The following is a 16,568-nucleotide window of genomic DNA, read 5'->3' as shown; positions in this document are numbered from 1 at the left end:
GTTCTGTTCACTCATGCAAATCTGTTGCATAGCATTATATGAGCCTAAACTTCATTTTAAAACTCTGATTATTTAGTGCAAGGCCCTAATACTAAATTGGGTCTGTTATTTTAACATTAGTTTTCTTGGTGAAAAAGAAAGCTAGACAGTCTTGAGACAAAGATTTAAAATAAAGGAAAATTAACTGTTTTCTAAAGTAGAACATTGCCACAGTTATTTACTTTCAGAATGTTTCTTATTTCTAATTTTTGTTACTTCAGTTTTCATCCATGGATCTCTTTGTACCGTTTGCTGCTGAAGAGCTGTTATGAAGTTCCTCCCTATATAAATACTTGTAGGCTGTTCTCAAGTCACAACTCATCTTTCTCTTAGATTAATTTAGAGAGGTTTTAAGTCTGTTTCCCAGACATTTAATCATTCTCTCGGCTCTTTCCAGATCTTTTCCTATTTTTCAAATTGTTCTTGAAGCATAAGTGCCAAAAATGGACACAGCAGTGCGTAAGTGGTTGTACTGGTGCCACGTCTGATATTTTACTGCATCTTTATACAAGGATGCTGTTCAGTCCTACTGTCTGTTTTCAAATGCTGATTTTTTTGTTGTTGTCGTCATGCTGTTGCCGTATCATATCAAGTTTGGGAGTCCAGCTTTTGCTACATTAAAAGTTACCCAGATGAGCCATCTTTAAAGATTGATTTGTGTTCATTCGTATTTTTATTTCACCAGAACTCATTTAATTTTCAAACTTTACCAGCAGTGCTCTCTGGGCCACCGATGTCCTGGGGTGCATCAAGCACAGCATTGCCAGCCAGGCGAGGAAGGTGATTGTCCTGCTCTGCTCTGCACTGGTGCGGCCTCACCTGGAGCACTGTGTGCAGTTCTGGGTGCCACAGGATAAAAAGGACATAAAGCTACTGGAGAGTGTCCAGAAGAGGGCTACAAAGTTGGTGAAGGGTTTGGAGGGGAAGCCATATGAGGAGCAGCTAAAGTCACTTGGTTTGTTCAGCCTGGAGGAAATTGAGGGGAGACCTCATGGCGGCTACAGCTTCCTCACAAGAGGAGGAGGAGGGGCAGGTGCCAAAGTCTTCTCTGTAGCAAGCAATGACAGAACTCAAGGCAATGTCAGGAGAATGTGCCAGGGGAGGTTTAGGTTGGACATTAGGGAAAGGTTCTTCATCCAGAGGGTGGTGGAGCACTGGAACAGGCTCCCAGGGAGGTATCACAGCCCCAAGCCTGACAGTGTTCAAGAAGAGACTGGACAATGCCCTGAGACACATGGTGTGAACTGTGGGGTTGTCATATGCAGGGACAGGAGTTGGACTCAATGATCCTTGTGAGTCCCTTCCAACTCAGGACATTTTATGATTCTATGATTTTTTTTGAGATCATGGTTTAATGAAATCACTGAGTCTAGGTTCTGTTTGATTCCACTCAAAAACACCTTCCTTGGCTTCCTGGCCTTTCTATATCTCTGTTCATATGTTAGCTACACATTTGGTTCAATTTTTAGGTCACTTATCACATTTCTGAACTGTTATTTTTTAGTGTGCCTGAAACATGAACTTTAGAAGAACCTATTATATTGTCCTTTTTAATCTCAGTTCAACTTTACAGGCCCTGAGTGATCTGTGAATTATTTAAATTATTTCAATGTAGTATTTCCTGACTTGTGAAAATACACTGCCCAGTGCATACCAGTGCATTTAATGTTTACGCTCAAAATACTGAATAGTTTCCAAATTAGCATTTATGATAGTAACATTGTCAATTTGTTTAGGTTCCCTACTGGATAATAAATGTGTAATTTAATTTGTGATTCATTAACTCTAAAATTGACTTTTTAAAGTGCATTTATTAGTTAATATGTATGTGCCTAGTTTACATGTGGGAACCATACAACAAAGATAATGTAGTGAGCTTATAGTTTATATTTGTAAATTGGATAGCTAGTCTCTGTGACTTGGAACCTTCTGTGAAGGCCCATCATAATGCTTTATGTAGTCGATTAGAAGTGCACTAACTAAATGTAATTTTCACAAATAATGGATTGGTAGTTACTCATTCTTGCTTAGAATTCTTTTCTAGGATTAGCCAACTTGTTCAAGCTCAGAAGTCAGTTCTAAATCTCATGAAAGCTCCTCTTTTCTTGTACTTGAACAAGGACCTGTTTTCCGTTCCATGTACATTCAAAGTAACCATTTAGAGTAATGCAAGTTGTGTGTTGGATACTGGTTAGAAGGGAAATCTGGTGTACTTTAACCCATTTGTTGCTTTTCAGTTTAACTTGGTTAGTAACTTGCACCACAAGAGCTTCTACATACTTTTAATGGTAATGGTAATATTTGCTCTATTTTGCTAAGAGAAGGGAGAAATAAACAAAGGCCTTTTAGTGTGCTTTATTGCTCTATTTTATACCTCCTCTTCCTCTGAAGAGTTCATATAATCTCTTTTGCTTTGTGTAGTTTTAGTATGCCAATTCCATATATAATGTGTAGAGGCATATATATATATATATATACACACATAGATATATATGTATGTATGTGTCTATGTATGTTATATACACACAGGAACATCATATAATATGATGGAATATTTAAGTTACTCTGTGGGAATTAGAGAATGATTTCAATGAGAGTCATTGATAGGTCTAGCTAGAGCTATAAATCTTTACTAAGGAGCCTGCTCTCAGGTGTATGTAATGTATTCGTATTCTTGAACATTAAAGGAGCTATTACATTCTTTCAATGTAAATCAGGAACTAAGAATGGTTTATTGTACTTCTCTCTTGCCAAATCATAGCATTACCATTTCCCCCAAGTCCCATAATGAAACATGCATAACATAGCCATAGTCAGAGTCAGCCAAGAAGGTAAAGCAAAACAAAAACAGCTCTGTAAGTGTATGAGAACAAAACTATTAAGTAAGCAGAAACCTCTTGGATATTTTCAGTTTAGAATGTCAGATGGTATTCTTGTACATTTAAAGGTATGCTTTCTTTTTTTTTTTTTTCACTTGTTACGTTGGTTAATATTTATGGTACTTGTATGAGATGAGTGTGTGTGGAAAACAGTCTGTGTCCTTAGATTGTCTTTACACATTTTCTTGCTTCACCATAAGTCCTATATTTCTAATCATTCTGTCACATTACTTAACAAGACAGTAAGTCCCTTGTGTCACACGGCACAAGACAAAGAATTGTGTTAAAACCCAGTGCATTAATGCAATTTTTTGCAGGTTTGAAAAATATTAAAAAACTTTCTTCTGTATCTGATCATAGTTTCGTGTTCACAATATTTGGCTCAATTTCCAGGGCTCTCCTAAGTGGATTCCCAGAGTTTCTTCATCAATTTATTTGCAAGATTCATTTCTAGCACTGTTGTTTTGCTTTTCTACTCTGTAGTTAGCTGACAGTGGTTAACAGAGAATCAAAAGCTATACTATCATATGTCTTTGGATGTGTAGCTGTTAACAAGTGTTACAAATTTGCCAGCCGCTTGAGATTTCTTTTGGGTCTAAATAACTCTGTGGAAATAGTCTGTGGGAAACAAACAAAAAGCTCTTGGACCAGTTGCATTTGTAAAAGTCATAGGTATCACTAGTCTACTGTCTTATCTCAAGCATCAAACAATTCCTGCATTTTGTTCCTGGAAAATGAGTGTTTATATTGTCTGTATCTTTATCAGTTCATGTGTATATCTGTGTAGCTTCATAGCCAGAATATAAAAATTAAATCTTTCTGGTGCATATGCTCCCTCTTTAAAAACAGAGACCATTACTCTGTGATACAGCTAAAGAACAGAAATGTCTTTATACATGTTAGAAGGAAGTTGAGGTAACTACATTGTATTTTGCTTAGATGCTATACATGTTTATTTTGTTGCTGTTTGTTCCCTGTTGGTTCTCTGCCTCCCTGCCCTGTTGATGCATACCTCAGCATCCCAATTTTTACTTAAAAAATTAACGTAAGTTATAAACATCGCAGTGAAACAAAGCTTTTCCTTTACTCTCTTGATACCTTTGTTCTGTGTCTCTGAGAAAAGATAAAATAGATGTGAAATTAAAGTTAATCCCAAGCAGATATTGTTAAATACCAAGAAGAAATATTTATTCCACTTCATGCAGTTCAGCAGTTTTATTTATAGAGCTATGACTGGACTGGAATCTGTGTTGGAGATAGGATTGTCTTCTCCCAGTGAGTTAATTTGTAAGTCTTCCACTGCTAGAATGGGATGCCTCAGCAGAAATGCTTCTTCAGAATGGATTCCTGTTAGTCACTTTAACTTTGTTTGTTTTGTTCTGGCTTAATCCCAGCCAGAAATTAAGCGCCACACAGATGCTTACTCACTAGCCCTTGGTGGGATGGGGAAGAGAATCAAAAGAGTAAAAGTGAGGAAACTTATGGGTTGAGATAAAGACCGTTTAATAAGGAAAGCAAAAGTTGTACATGCAAGCAAAGTACAACAAGGAACTAATTCACTACTTCCCATTGACAGACAGGTATTCAGCCAATCCTGGGAAAGCCAGGCTCCATCACGAGTAATCATTACTTGGGAAGACAATAGCCATCACTCTGAATGTGCCCCGCTTCCTTCTTCTTCCTCAAGCTTTATACGCTGAGCTTGACATGATATGGTCTGGAATATTATTTTGGTCAGTCGAGGTCAGCTGTCCTGGCTGTGTCCCCCACCAGTTTCTTGTACCCTGCCAGTCTGATCGCTGGTGGGTGGTGTGAGAAGCAGAAAAGGCCTCAAGGCTATGTAAGCACTGCTCAGCAAGAACAAAACCATCCTTGAATTATTAACACTGTTTCCAGCACAAATCCAAAATACAGCCTCATAGTAGATATTATGAAGAAAATTAACTCTATCCCAGCCAAAACCAGGACAACTTTTTAGCACAAAAACTCTGTCTGTCTCTCTGATTTAAATGCTGGATTACAATGCTGCTTTTGGACCTGATATTAAGCAATGAAGATTTTTTCATTTCAGATTAAAGAAAAATTAACTTTACACTTGTTACATTTTGATATACTTACATTAGTAAAAAACCCCATAAATTAGGTACAGTGCAATTTAAATATATGGTACATGGTTTGCTACTTGACTCCTCCTAAATCTGTTCTGAGAATAAACTGAAGTTTAAGTGTTCTGGGTGATTCTGACCTCTGCTTCCCTGCTCTCTTTGTTGAGATAATGATGTTCTCTATTTATTCATTGAGCCATACAAAATATTTGTAAATAGGTCACACAGTCATTACCAGTCTAACAGCTTGGCTTGCTTAATGCTTTTCTTTTCCCCCCAATTCTAGGAAGGATTTCTGTGTACATAAAGACGAACCATGTGATACTGTTGGTAAGTAAATAAACATAAGAGACTCTGAGTATAAACCACTTCATAAAGTGTTACATAAATAGAGATGTGAAGCTATAAGATGACAATAGCATCTGTGATGGACAGCTGTAACTAGCTAAAATGCAAAATACATCTAAATTGCCAATAATACTTTGTTGCATTTGTGTATGCATCTAGCAAAATTGTATGTTTAAGTACAATTTCTCTATCTCATTCATAGAGCAAACTTTGAAAACTTTTTAATCTTTCACCGTCAGTTTAGTACCAAATTGTTTTAATATTCTTAATATATAAAGCTAAACAAATGTGTTTATCAGTTTTTTTGTGCAGTGAATTTATCTTTGCTTAAAGTACGTCTGATGTTTAAAAAAAGTTTCTGTAAGAACATAATGTAAATATAGTAGAATGATACAGTGTTTATGAGCAATGTAACTTCAGAAGAATACAGGATGTAAACTATCATGCAAGGCATCTTCTGACATCTTCAGTTAAAGTGAGTGCTAGCTGCACTGATTTTTTCTATCAACAGTCATTAATTTAGTTCACACCCTTTTTGGAAAACAGTTTTTCAGTGTAAAGGTCTGGTGGAAAACATAGCACAAGGTAGCAATCATTCTGTAGGATCATACTTCTGGGTAAAACATGCCATGACACTAAATGAAGGATGTCATGGCATGTTTTTAGCCTAGAATTTCTTTTTGGCTAATGGAAGTCTTTAGCAGTTCTATATGTAAATACGAATACTCAAAACTTAAATAATTTCAGTAAGATTAGGATGATAGTAATGGACTATTAATTATTGTCACTGTTTTGGTCGCTATTCAATACAGAAGTAGATTATTTTTCTTTTCCCTTTTTAATTTCAGTGGCAAAGGTTTGGAGAGAATTCTTATGTGAACTGTATTGCCTCATTTCTTGCTAGTCTATTTTCTGTTATTACTGTGTCATCCCAAGTCTATGTGAGCATGTCTGTGGGGTGGATATCAATAAAGAATCCTTCTAAATGAAGACTGGAATGTTTCTCACAGCAGTTAGTGGTTAAGAATTCATAGTGTTCTTCAACTAATCAGTATGTTGGTCTTAAGTGAATTTTGTATGAGTGTTTGGTGCTCACAGGTACTTATTTTTGGAAAAATGTTTCCTTCTCGCTGAAAGAAGAAAAGATGTGAGAAGTTTTCAACATCTCATGCTGATCTAAACTGAATATCAAATCTGGAGTAGTTCCAGTATATCTAAGTCAGGATAAGCTTCTGTCTGGATTTCACAGATGAAGTCAATGTATCAAAGGATTTTCCCTGAAAAATATTTTCTCTTTGGTTGAACCTTGGAGGTAATAGAGTGACTATTTATCTCTGAATTTGTCCATCGAATTTTAAATGGGATAAGATTGAACTGACTCAAGTATCAGTCATTCACATTTCTTTGATGAAGAAATTTTGATTAAACTTGAAAATGAGGCAGTGCATTAATGATAAGTGCACAGAGGAAGTAAAGAGTTTGCAGTCTTAATATAGTCATAAGCAAAATGAAACAGGGAGTCTGATTTGGCATTTTGTGGAATGGCTGTTGTAAACTTTCCCACTCTGAGTATTGTTGTTTAGAGTTTTCCTCAGGAATTGAGACATAGTTCATATGTGTAACTCTTCCATATAGCTACAATTGTGCAGCAAAAGCTAAGGTCATTCTTTTCATCAGTTATTATATGAATTTAATAATTAGCTTTCCAGATAAATATAGCACCTTTCCATAAATTCAGGGTATTATCTCTTCCACTTTTTCCACATAGTGCTATGGGCCCATGCTCACTCTTAAGAAGATAATGTTTTTTTCTGAAGCTCTTGCCAACCATCATCTGTGAGCTGATTTAAGGAAGAGTGTTCAAAAACTAGGGAGAACTTTGTGCATTTCTCTTGACGAGAATTTTTAAATTGTCTTACTGGCATGGATATATTATGTCAATATTTTTAGGACTGCAAATTTATACACAAAATTGTTGAAATGTTACATAGATGGTGATTTCAATTTGACATGTTTTGATTTCCCTAGGAAAACCAAATGGTGATTTTTAGTCTTAGTTTAGATGATGAGTAAGAGTTCATTGAAAGGTAAGGAAGTGCAGTTTGATCTTACTACAGATCTTCACACAACATATTTATAGGCAAAAGGAGACAGCACATTCCAGGGATATTTAAAATGCTGTAAATTATAGAACTTGGCAAAGAAAGTAGAGGAGAAACGCTAATGTAGCATCAACTCTACAGTTCCCAACTGTCCAGGGCTTGCTGCTCCTTCCTCTGAAAAAACCCCGAAAGAATACACCACAATACAGACTTTTGTCTGCCATAAAGAATGGAATAACGCAATTCTCTGTGAAATGTTAACAGAACTGTACATGTACGTGAGGCAGTCAAGGTGATCTTTGTGACACATTACACAATCCAGAAATGAAAATCATGAAACAGGAACATTTACAGGATGGACCTCATTATTGGCAAGGGTTGTCATGTTGGATCGTTGTTCTTCCCAGTGATGGATACTAAACAGGCAAATACTGGATTTGTTGTTTATTCATGAAATTCCAAGACTCACAGTTTCCACACTGCACGTGAATACCAACTTAAGCCAGATTGCATAAGTGTGAGTATTCTGTTTTATAAACAAAGTATTGATGTGTTTTGGTGGCAAACAATACATTTATCTGTCCTTCTAGTCTTGTTCTCCTTCAAGTACAGATCTTATGCACTCTTTAATTAGTACTTTTTAATTGTCTCTTAAAATAACAGCATGATTTATATGAAGATTTAATGGTTTAAAGGTAACATTAACTAGGAACTCTGATAACCAGAAAAAAAACGTTTACTCAAAATCAAAAACATGTGTCAAAACTCCCTAGAAATATATAGTTTCATTCTTGATTTTGAAATAAAGTTCATGATACTAATCTTCCAAATATTCCTTTGCAAAATCATTTAAGGTGGACAAATATAAGATTTTTTTTTTTTTTCCATAAGGACAAAAACCATGTTTCAGAATGGTTGTCTTATTTTTACATTCTTAATCAGGGAAAAAAGTTCTGGCTATCTTGGTGATCATGCACAAAATGTATTAACACGTCATATTTGATAGTTTTGAAAAGTAGGCAGAAATAGAAGAATTAGTGCTGCAATTTTATCCTATTTCCCAAAGTGTGTTGGAGTTTAGAAAGTAGAATGTCTTTATTTTATGCTTTTCAGAGTTATATTAAGTAGTATACTATTACTATAAGTGTTTGGAAAGCTCTGCTCTAGCCAGAGGAGTTGTGGGGTTACTTTCACATTGTAAATCCAGAGTAACTCAAATGGATGCCTTCCTTCACTAATCTCATGTTTTCCTAAAACAATAAGCTAGACTCTCATTGGTATCAGTCAGCCCAGATCAAATCATTTCAGCTAAGCTATTCTAATTTCAGTGTTGTAAATTGTCTCAGATCTTGTCAAATTCCTTCTGGGTGGAAAACCACAAGATGATTGTTTTAGGGTCAAAATTGACCATACCCAAGTGTGTTCTTGAGCTTCTTCTGGTTGGTTGGCTGCAGCACTCTTATTTTTTTTTTTTTCCCTGCTGTACTGCTGGTGTGTGTGTCCCCTGTCCCCTGTTGCTGTACAGACGTGAGATCCTGTTGCCTCACCACTGATTCTCATAGCTCTTCTGTAGATTAAAGAAAGGGAGGTTTCAGACTTTATTTAGAGACTACTACATTAGAGATTACTATGGTTCAAACAAACAGAGGGCTTGTCTGGGTGTAGAAGAATATGAGGTTGTTTATACACAAATTAAGTTTCCTTTAACCAATTAAAAAAAAAAAATAGGCATCTTTGTGTAATTGTCCAAGATTTTTTTCACCCAGAAGATAACTCTTTTTTGGAATCTTGCCATTTCTGTCCTCCAAACAGGTTTTGTTAGCTTAGTCAAAGGGAACTATCTTTTAAATTCATGGTGGTTTTGAATGTTGTTCATATTCTTGTGCTGTAGACAGGTAAAATGAGTGCAGATGTCTCAATGAATTTCTGAAAAAATCTAAGAAATAATTCAGTTGTTCGCTTTCAGAAAACTAAGTCTGTACTAAGATTCAGTACGAAACGTAAACTGGAGGCTAGTACATGCTTTATTGGTTTTGTGGATATATCTTTTGGTATTATATTTAAATAACAGAAAGGAGCAATGATTCATAAGGCAACCTGTTAGTGGGTTATTGCCAAAACCATAGTACCAGCAGATGGATATCAACAAATATTTTTTCACTCCCTTCAGGGATTAGGCTAACAAATAAAGATGGGAAGACTATTTCTTGAAGCAAGTGTATGGACATTTGAATTTCCCTTCCTTTGTCTACATTTCTACTGCCACAATTAAGATTTTGAGTCTCTGAGGAATACTTCTGTTGGATTAAATTCGTTGTTTGCTGCTAGCTAAGTCTTCTGTGGAAAGACTACAATAGAGACTTTGTGTGAAATGTTACAGGCACAGGCAGATTGTAAAATGATGCTTCTCTTGTGCTGGCATCAGTTTGGAGCCTCTTTAATCTGCAGGAACTGAAGGGATGACTGTTTTAAGGCCAGCCATATCCTTTCTGGCACTGCCCTGCTTGGAAGCTACCTGCTGTCTTGGTTTAGCATCCTTCTGCCTCCTTTTCCAGTCTTTCCTGGTGCCAGTGAAATGACTCAGTCAGCACAAACATGCAGTTATGTTTAGGGGAAATTGTGACTGTCTAGTTAGCTAGCTGTAAAATTTTGTTTACAGCTGCCATGCAGCTCACTATTTGCATCGAAGTTGTAGGTTTTGACTGATAGAAAGTTTCTAGCAGTGTTCTTGAGAGATTCTGATGCCCTAGAAGTATTTGGGGATGCATAGTTGTTTCAAAAAGCGTAGGAATGAGAGCATAGTTACTCAAGCTGGAAATACTGGCAGGCTGAATGACCCCCACAGATCAGTGAGTTAGCAAGTTAGAAAATCAGGAAGGAAATCCAACATGTTATTTCTCTTCATTCTGCCTATTATATTGCCTGCATTTCTGATGCCTATGACATGGCTTTTGAGAAAATATAAAATTTTTGTATGCTGTCATATCATTGTAAGTTATAAAGCTCCGAGTAAATTTATCCATAAAGCATGTAGAATTTGAAAATAATCTGTAGACCAAAGTCTTCTACTATTTGAAAGCTGTTGATTTAGTAATACTATACTATACTATACTATACTATACTATACTATACTATACTATACTATACTCACTATACTGTAGTGAGTATAAATTGCAGTTTCTGCTGTTAGTTTTTTTTTTTTTGTTTTGTTTTTCTAAAAGACTTTATTGAAGATAGACCATTCCAGATATCAGACACTAAGCACCTGAATCCTTCTATTATCCCTTCTCTTACACTATCTGATTCTTTAGGTAATATCTTCTCTCATTCCTTGTCAAAAGTCCATGGGTGTACAATACATGTGCGATGTAAAATATTGTGACCATATTTAATGTTTAGAAAGATTTACAATAGCTAGTGAAATGTCCTAGTAACACTGATTGCAACAAAATGGAAAACAAACAAGTAGTATTTTGATGCTGAGTTACTGTAAGCTTTTTACAGCGCTCACTTAAAAAAATACATGTCTGCCAAAGGAAGGTCAGGAGTTTTCTCAACATGTATAAATTGAGTTCCACGTGACCTACTATGTCAGAATTATGAGACATTTTGAAGATAGTGTTTGCCTTAAATAGAGTGACCCCAGCTGATCGTTTCAGTACTATCTTCTTACTGAGGCAGAGGCTTTTTTGCTCTAAATACTTATCCAGCTGAGAAACTTGTAGGGCACAAACACGCTTCCTTTGAAGCTGATACCATTTGCTTATAATTTTAGTCCTGGTTGAAATTCCCAAGTAGTAGGATGTTTCAGGAATAGCAAGTGGAGCTTTTCTGATGAGTTATGAAAGACAGGGTTCCCAGCATTTCATTGATCTCAGAACAGGTTTTCCTCTAAGAAACAAAACAAACAAACACCACAACCAAACAAAAAACCCCTACCTTCAAAACCCAATACTGTATTTTCAGATAATATTTTCACTAAAACATCAACTAATCAACTATAAGAACATTGTTTCCTAAAAACATGTTTCCATCTAAACTGTTAACTAGAAAGCATTTTCCAGTGCAATGCTGACATTGCAATCTCTGAACAGAATTCCCTTAAAAGCTCTTGTCTTGATTATTTTATATTATAAATTTCTAACTTGGGTAACAGCTAGTGTTGCAGAGATAAAAACAATAGTGGAAAATTGAGATGCCATCAGGTCTTCATTCTGTTGGAAGGGATCTAAATAGTGTAGATACAAATAATGATCATCAGGGACTCAGGCAAACATCTACACAACAAAGACCACAAACCAAAATGAAGTGAAAGAACACATCTTCCATCCAACTTAGCAAAATGCCAAAAATACATTTATTTACTTTTCTAATGTGAAAGCTATAGATCTTCAATACAAATCACTTGGTCTTTACCTCCTAAACTTGTCCCCAGGGCCAAATTTTTAGTCCAGCCCTATGCGTTAAGAGGTACAACAGAAATAGGGAATTGAGCAGGCTATAGAGGTTAATGCTGGAAGTACTGAAGCTGAATGCGTAGGGCCTGTTACCAATGAACAAGCAGGCAAACCATTTGCACAGAACAGGCAGCGGCACTGCAGAAAGTAAACCTGAGAATTCTCGTTCCCTGTGATTCCTCATCTGTATCCATCTGTTATCCCTCCCCCCATCCAGAAAATGCCTCTGTTACAGTCTTGCGTCTCTGCCCTTAGCCTCACTGGCTGGGGGAGTGGGAACGGTTTGCTGAGAAGTGGGGTGAACTCTGTCATGCTGAGCCTTATGCTGCGGGCACTTGATGTTGCTAACTTAAATATAGTTAAAGTACCTGTGTGCTGCAGAACAGGAGCCCTTGGGATGTGAGGCCTGTAGGCAGAGTTAGCCTTTCTGCCCCTCTGACAGCTCATGTGTTTGGGTTCTGGTTTGTGGCTAGACAGGTCTGGTTTACTGGACCCTGCATGGTGTTTCTCCAGAGGCAGGGAAAGGAGGCAAAGAGCTGCTGCCATGTGTTTGCAATGGACATATTTGGTTTAACTGGGATAATGAAGCAAGGGAGGTCTGTCCCTCCTCTTCCAGGCCCTCCCCACCGTCAAAACTGGATCCTGCATATGTCTGCTTTTCTAGAAGGTATGAACAAAGGCCTCTGTTGTCTGTATTCACTGGAAAGGTTTTTTATGTTGGTTTCTTCTCTTTTGTTGAGGCACAATTGTGGAAGAAATACACTTAAGGCAGTTACAGATCAATACTGTAGGTTGTTCAGTTGCTGACACTTGCAGGTATCAAGGGAGATTTTGATCAGTCAAGGCAAACAAGAATCCGTAAACCCTGGGGTCTGTTATCTCCAGTATGTCCTAACAATAACATGCATTTTGGGAACAGGTTTCTCCACAAAACAGATAAGGCTGAAAGTAGACAGCAGGCCAGAACTACTTCTACAAAGGATGGTGTATAGAACCTATGTATAGGTCCTCCCCTTTATTTAGCAGAAGGGTTTGGGATGGGGATGAGAAACTTGTATTGTTGTGTCCTGTCAGTCTTGCAGAGGGAGATGTAGGAAACCTGCTTAGAGAATGAAATCAATGGTGGTTATAAATATGAGTTTTGTAATGGGTGTGCATACATCTTTTTTTTTGAAACAGTTTAGCATTGCACACACATTGGATATTAATAAAAAAGTGTTATGTTTAAAGTAAAGAAATACTATCTGAGTTGGCTATTTTAAAATCCTGTTGACTGAAGTTGCCTATAGCTGGAGATGTACATCTAGCCCTACAGCTGACCACTGTGACCAGAATTTTTTTCTGATATTCATCACTATTTCAGTTAAATTTGGTTCTTTGTTCTCAATGTTACTCTCCAGGGTGTTATGGGAGATTCTGAGCATGTCATGATCGGTTGGACAGACATACTGGATGAGGAGAAGCAACTGCAGCGAGTTTCTCCCACTGAAGGTGTAGCTGCGGTCTGTTAATCTTTGTAGACCAAACATGTTCTCTGACATATCTCTGAGCTTGTTGCTACATAAAACTTGCAAAAACGGCAAGGGCATTTCAGGCTTTGAATTTTTGCCCAGTGAGTTTGTTTATACCAAAATACAAAACCTGTCTTTAACAGAACATACTCTAAACATATCCTGTGTGAAGGAAAAATAATTTTTGTCAGTAAGATTGCTAACACTCAGATTACTGGGTTGAACATTCAATCTGCAAAATATTTCCTATGGAGATTTCCAATATGTAACATAATCTAAACCATTCATATAGCTTATACAATACATGCAATTTTGCATTCATACAATGTTATCTTTTGCTGCAATTCATGATAATATGTCCACTGACATGTATGTAAAGGAACACAGAATCACAGAATCACAGAATGTTAGGGAATAGAAGGGACCTCAAGAGATCATCTAGTCCAATTCCTCTGCCGGAGCAGGAACACTTAGATGAGGCTACACAGGAATGTGTCCAGGCGGGTCTGTCTTCCAGAGTAGGAGACTCCACAACCTCCCTGGGCAGCCTGTTCCAGTGTTCTGATACCCTCAATGTGAAGAAGTTTCTTCTCAAATTTAAGTGGAACCTCTTGTATTCCAATTTGAACCCATTACCCCTTGTCCTACCATTGGTTGTCACCGAGAAGAGCCTGGCTCCATTCTCATGACACTCACCCTTTATATATTTGTAAATATTAATAAGGTCACCCCTCAGTCTCCTCTTCTCCAAGTTAAAGAGATGCAGCTCCCTCAGCCTTTCCTCATAAGGGAGGTGCTCCACTCCCTTCATCATCTTTGTTGCCCTTGCGCTGGACCCTCTCCAGCAGTTCCCTGTCCTTCTTGAATTGAGGGGCCCAGAACTGGACACAATATTCCATCCAGATGTGGTCTCACCAGGGCAGAGTAGAGGGGAAGGAGAACCTCTCTGGACCTACTAACCACCCCCTTCTAATACATCCCAGGATGCCATTGGCTTTCTTGACCACAAGGTTACAGTGCTGACTCATGGTCATCCTGCTGTCCACCAGGACCCCCAGGTCCCTTTCCCCTACAATGCTCTCTAATAAGTCATTCCCCAATTTATAACGGAAGCAATACTCTACAGATGCAGATGCAGATGCAATACTCTACACTTACCCTTGTTATATTTCATTAAATTTTTTCCCCGCCCAACTCTCCAGCCTGTCCAGGTCTCACAGGATGGCAGCACAGCCTTCTGGTATGTCAGCCACTCCTCCCAGCTTGGTGTCATCAGCAAACTTGCTGATAGTGCACTCTATTCCCTCATCCAAATCATTGATGAATATATTGAATAAGACTGGCCCCAGTACTGAGCCTTGAGGCACTCCAGTAGATACAGGCCTCCAACTAGACTCTGCCCCATTGACCGCAACTCTCTGGCTTCTTCCCTTCAGCCAGTTCACATTCCACCTCACTACCTGGTCATCCAGACCGCACTCCCTCAGTTTAGCTGTGAGGATGCTGTGGGAGACTGTGTCAAATGCCTTACTCAAGTCAAGGCCGCCCTGCCATCATCTATCCACCTGGTTATGTCCTCATAAAAGTCAATGAGGCTGGTCAAGCATGACTTCTCCTTGGTGAAGCCATGTTGACTGCCCCTAATGACCCCCTTATCCTTGATATGCCTTGAGATGGCACCAAGGATAAGTTGTTCCATCAGTTTCCCAGGAATGGAGGTGAGGCTGACCGGTCTGTAGTTACCTGAGTCCTCCTTGCCCTTTTTGAAGAATGGAGCGACATTTGCTTTCCTCCAGTCCTCAGACACCTCTCCCATTTCCCAAGACTTGGCAAAGATGATGGAGAGTGGTTCAGCCATGACCTCAGCCAGCTCCCTCAGCACCCGTGAGTGCATCCCATCTGGACCCATAGATTTATGGATGTCTAGATTGCCTAATTGCTCCCTAACCCAGTCCTCATCGACTGAGGCAAACTCCTCCATTTTCCTGACTTCCTCTGGGGCCTATGTGGTACAGGGCTCCTCAGGACAGCTTCCGGCGGAGTAAACAGAGACAAAGAAGGCATTCAGTAACTCTGCCTTCTCTGTATCTTCTGTCACCAGGGCACCCACCTCGTTCATCAGTGGGCCTGCATTGCCTCTGGTGTTAGTTTTATCTGCCACATATTTGAAAAAGCTCTTTCTGTTGTCCTTGACCCCTCTTGCCGGGTTTAATTCTAAGGAGGCCTTATAGCTTTCCTAGTTGCCTCCCCACATTCTCTGACAACAGCCTTATATTCTTCTCAAGTGGCCAGCCCCTCCTTCCATGATCTGTAAACTCTCCTCTTCCACTTGAGCTTACCCAGAAGTTCCCTGTTTAACCACACAGGTCTTCTGGCTCCCTTCCTTGACTTCCTATGTGTTGGGATGCTCTGATCTTGTGCCTGATAGAAGCAGTCCCTGAACGCTAACAAACTATCTTGGGCCCCTTTACCTTCAAGCAGCCTTGCCCATGGGATTTCCCCTAGCAATTGCTTGAGAAGGCCAAATTTCGCCCTGCTGAAGTCCAGGGTTGCAATTCTGCTAGCAATTGTTCTCCTGCCACAGGAGATCCTGAACTCTACCATTTCATGGTCACTGCAACCAAGGCAGCCCTCAACCTTTACTGCTTGAACCAGACCCTCCTTGTTAGTGAGGATGAGGTCCAGTAATGCACCTCTCGTAGTCGGCTCCTCCACCCTTTGTATCAGAAATTTACTGTCAAGGCACTGGGGGAACCTCCTAGGCTGGCTGGCTGGCTGAGTGGTCCTTCCAGTGAACATCAGGGAAGTTAAAATGCCCCACCACAACCAGGGCATGTGACTGTGAGACTGCTCTCAGCTGTCTGTAGAAGACCTCATCAATTTCTCACATCATACAGTGGGAGCAGGAGCATCTTTTAAGTGCATTTGTGGAACAGCTAGCTATAGAGATCTCACTTAAGATCTCACTTAATTTTACTTCATGAACTTTTCCTTTTGTTAAAAGTACTGTAGCTCAAATGTGTATCCAGAAGGTGCAACTGCCTGAGTAACTACAGTGTCCACATGTGGCTTTTGAACGTTGATTTCTCCTGTGGCACTGGTAGGATGTTTTATTTAGTATAATTTG

The 16,568-nt window shown here is 38.6% G+C and overlaps 1 protein-coding gene across 6 annotated transcripts in view; it reads left to right on the top strand.

Moving 5' to 3' along the window:
- The window catches only part of ADAMTS19 (ADAM metallopeptidase with thrombospondin type 1 motif 19), a 143,546-nt gene that overhangs the window by 46,658 nt on the left and 80,320 nt on the right, over positions 1 to 16,568 (top strand). For 5 of the 6 annotated variants that reach the window (XM_071802727.1, XM_071802728.1, XM_071802731.1 and 2 more), the window contains one exon: positions 5,310 to 5,353. The exons of the other annotated variant lie outside the window; for it this stretch is intronic. In XM_071802727.1, the coding sequence (XP_071658828.1) occupies positions 5,310 to 5,353 (44 nt within the window). The remainder of the gene's footprint in view (positions 1 to 5,309; positions 5,354 to 16,568) is intronic. 6 annotated transcript variants of the gene reach the window in all.

Source organism: Patagioenas fasciata, chromosome Z, assembly GCF_037038585.1.
Source record: "Patagioenas fasciata isolate bPatFas1 chromosome Z, bPatFas1.hap1, whole genome shotgun sequence".
Lineage (NCBI taxonomy): Eukaryota > Metazoa > Chordata > Aves > Columbiformes > Columbidae > Patagioenas > Patagioenas fasciata.
Note: the sequence above shows the minus strand (reverse complement) of the source record. Positions and strands in the feature narration are given on the sequence as shown.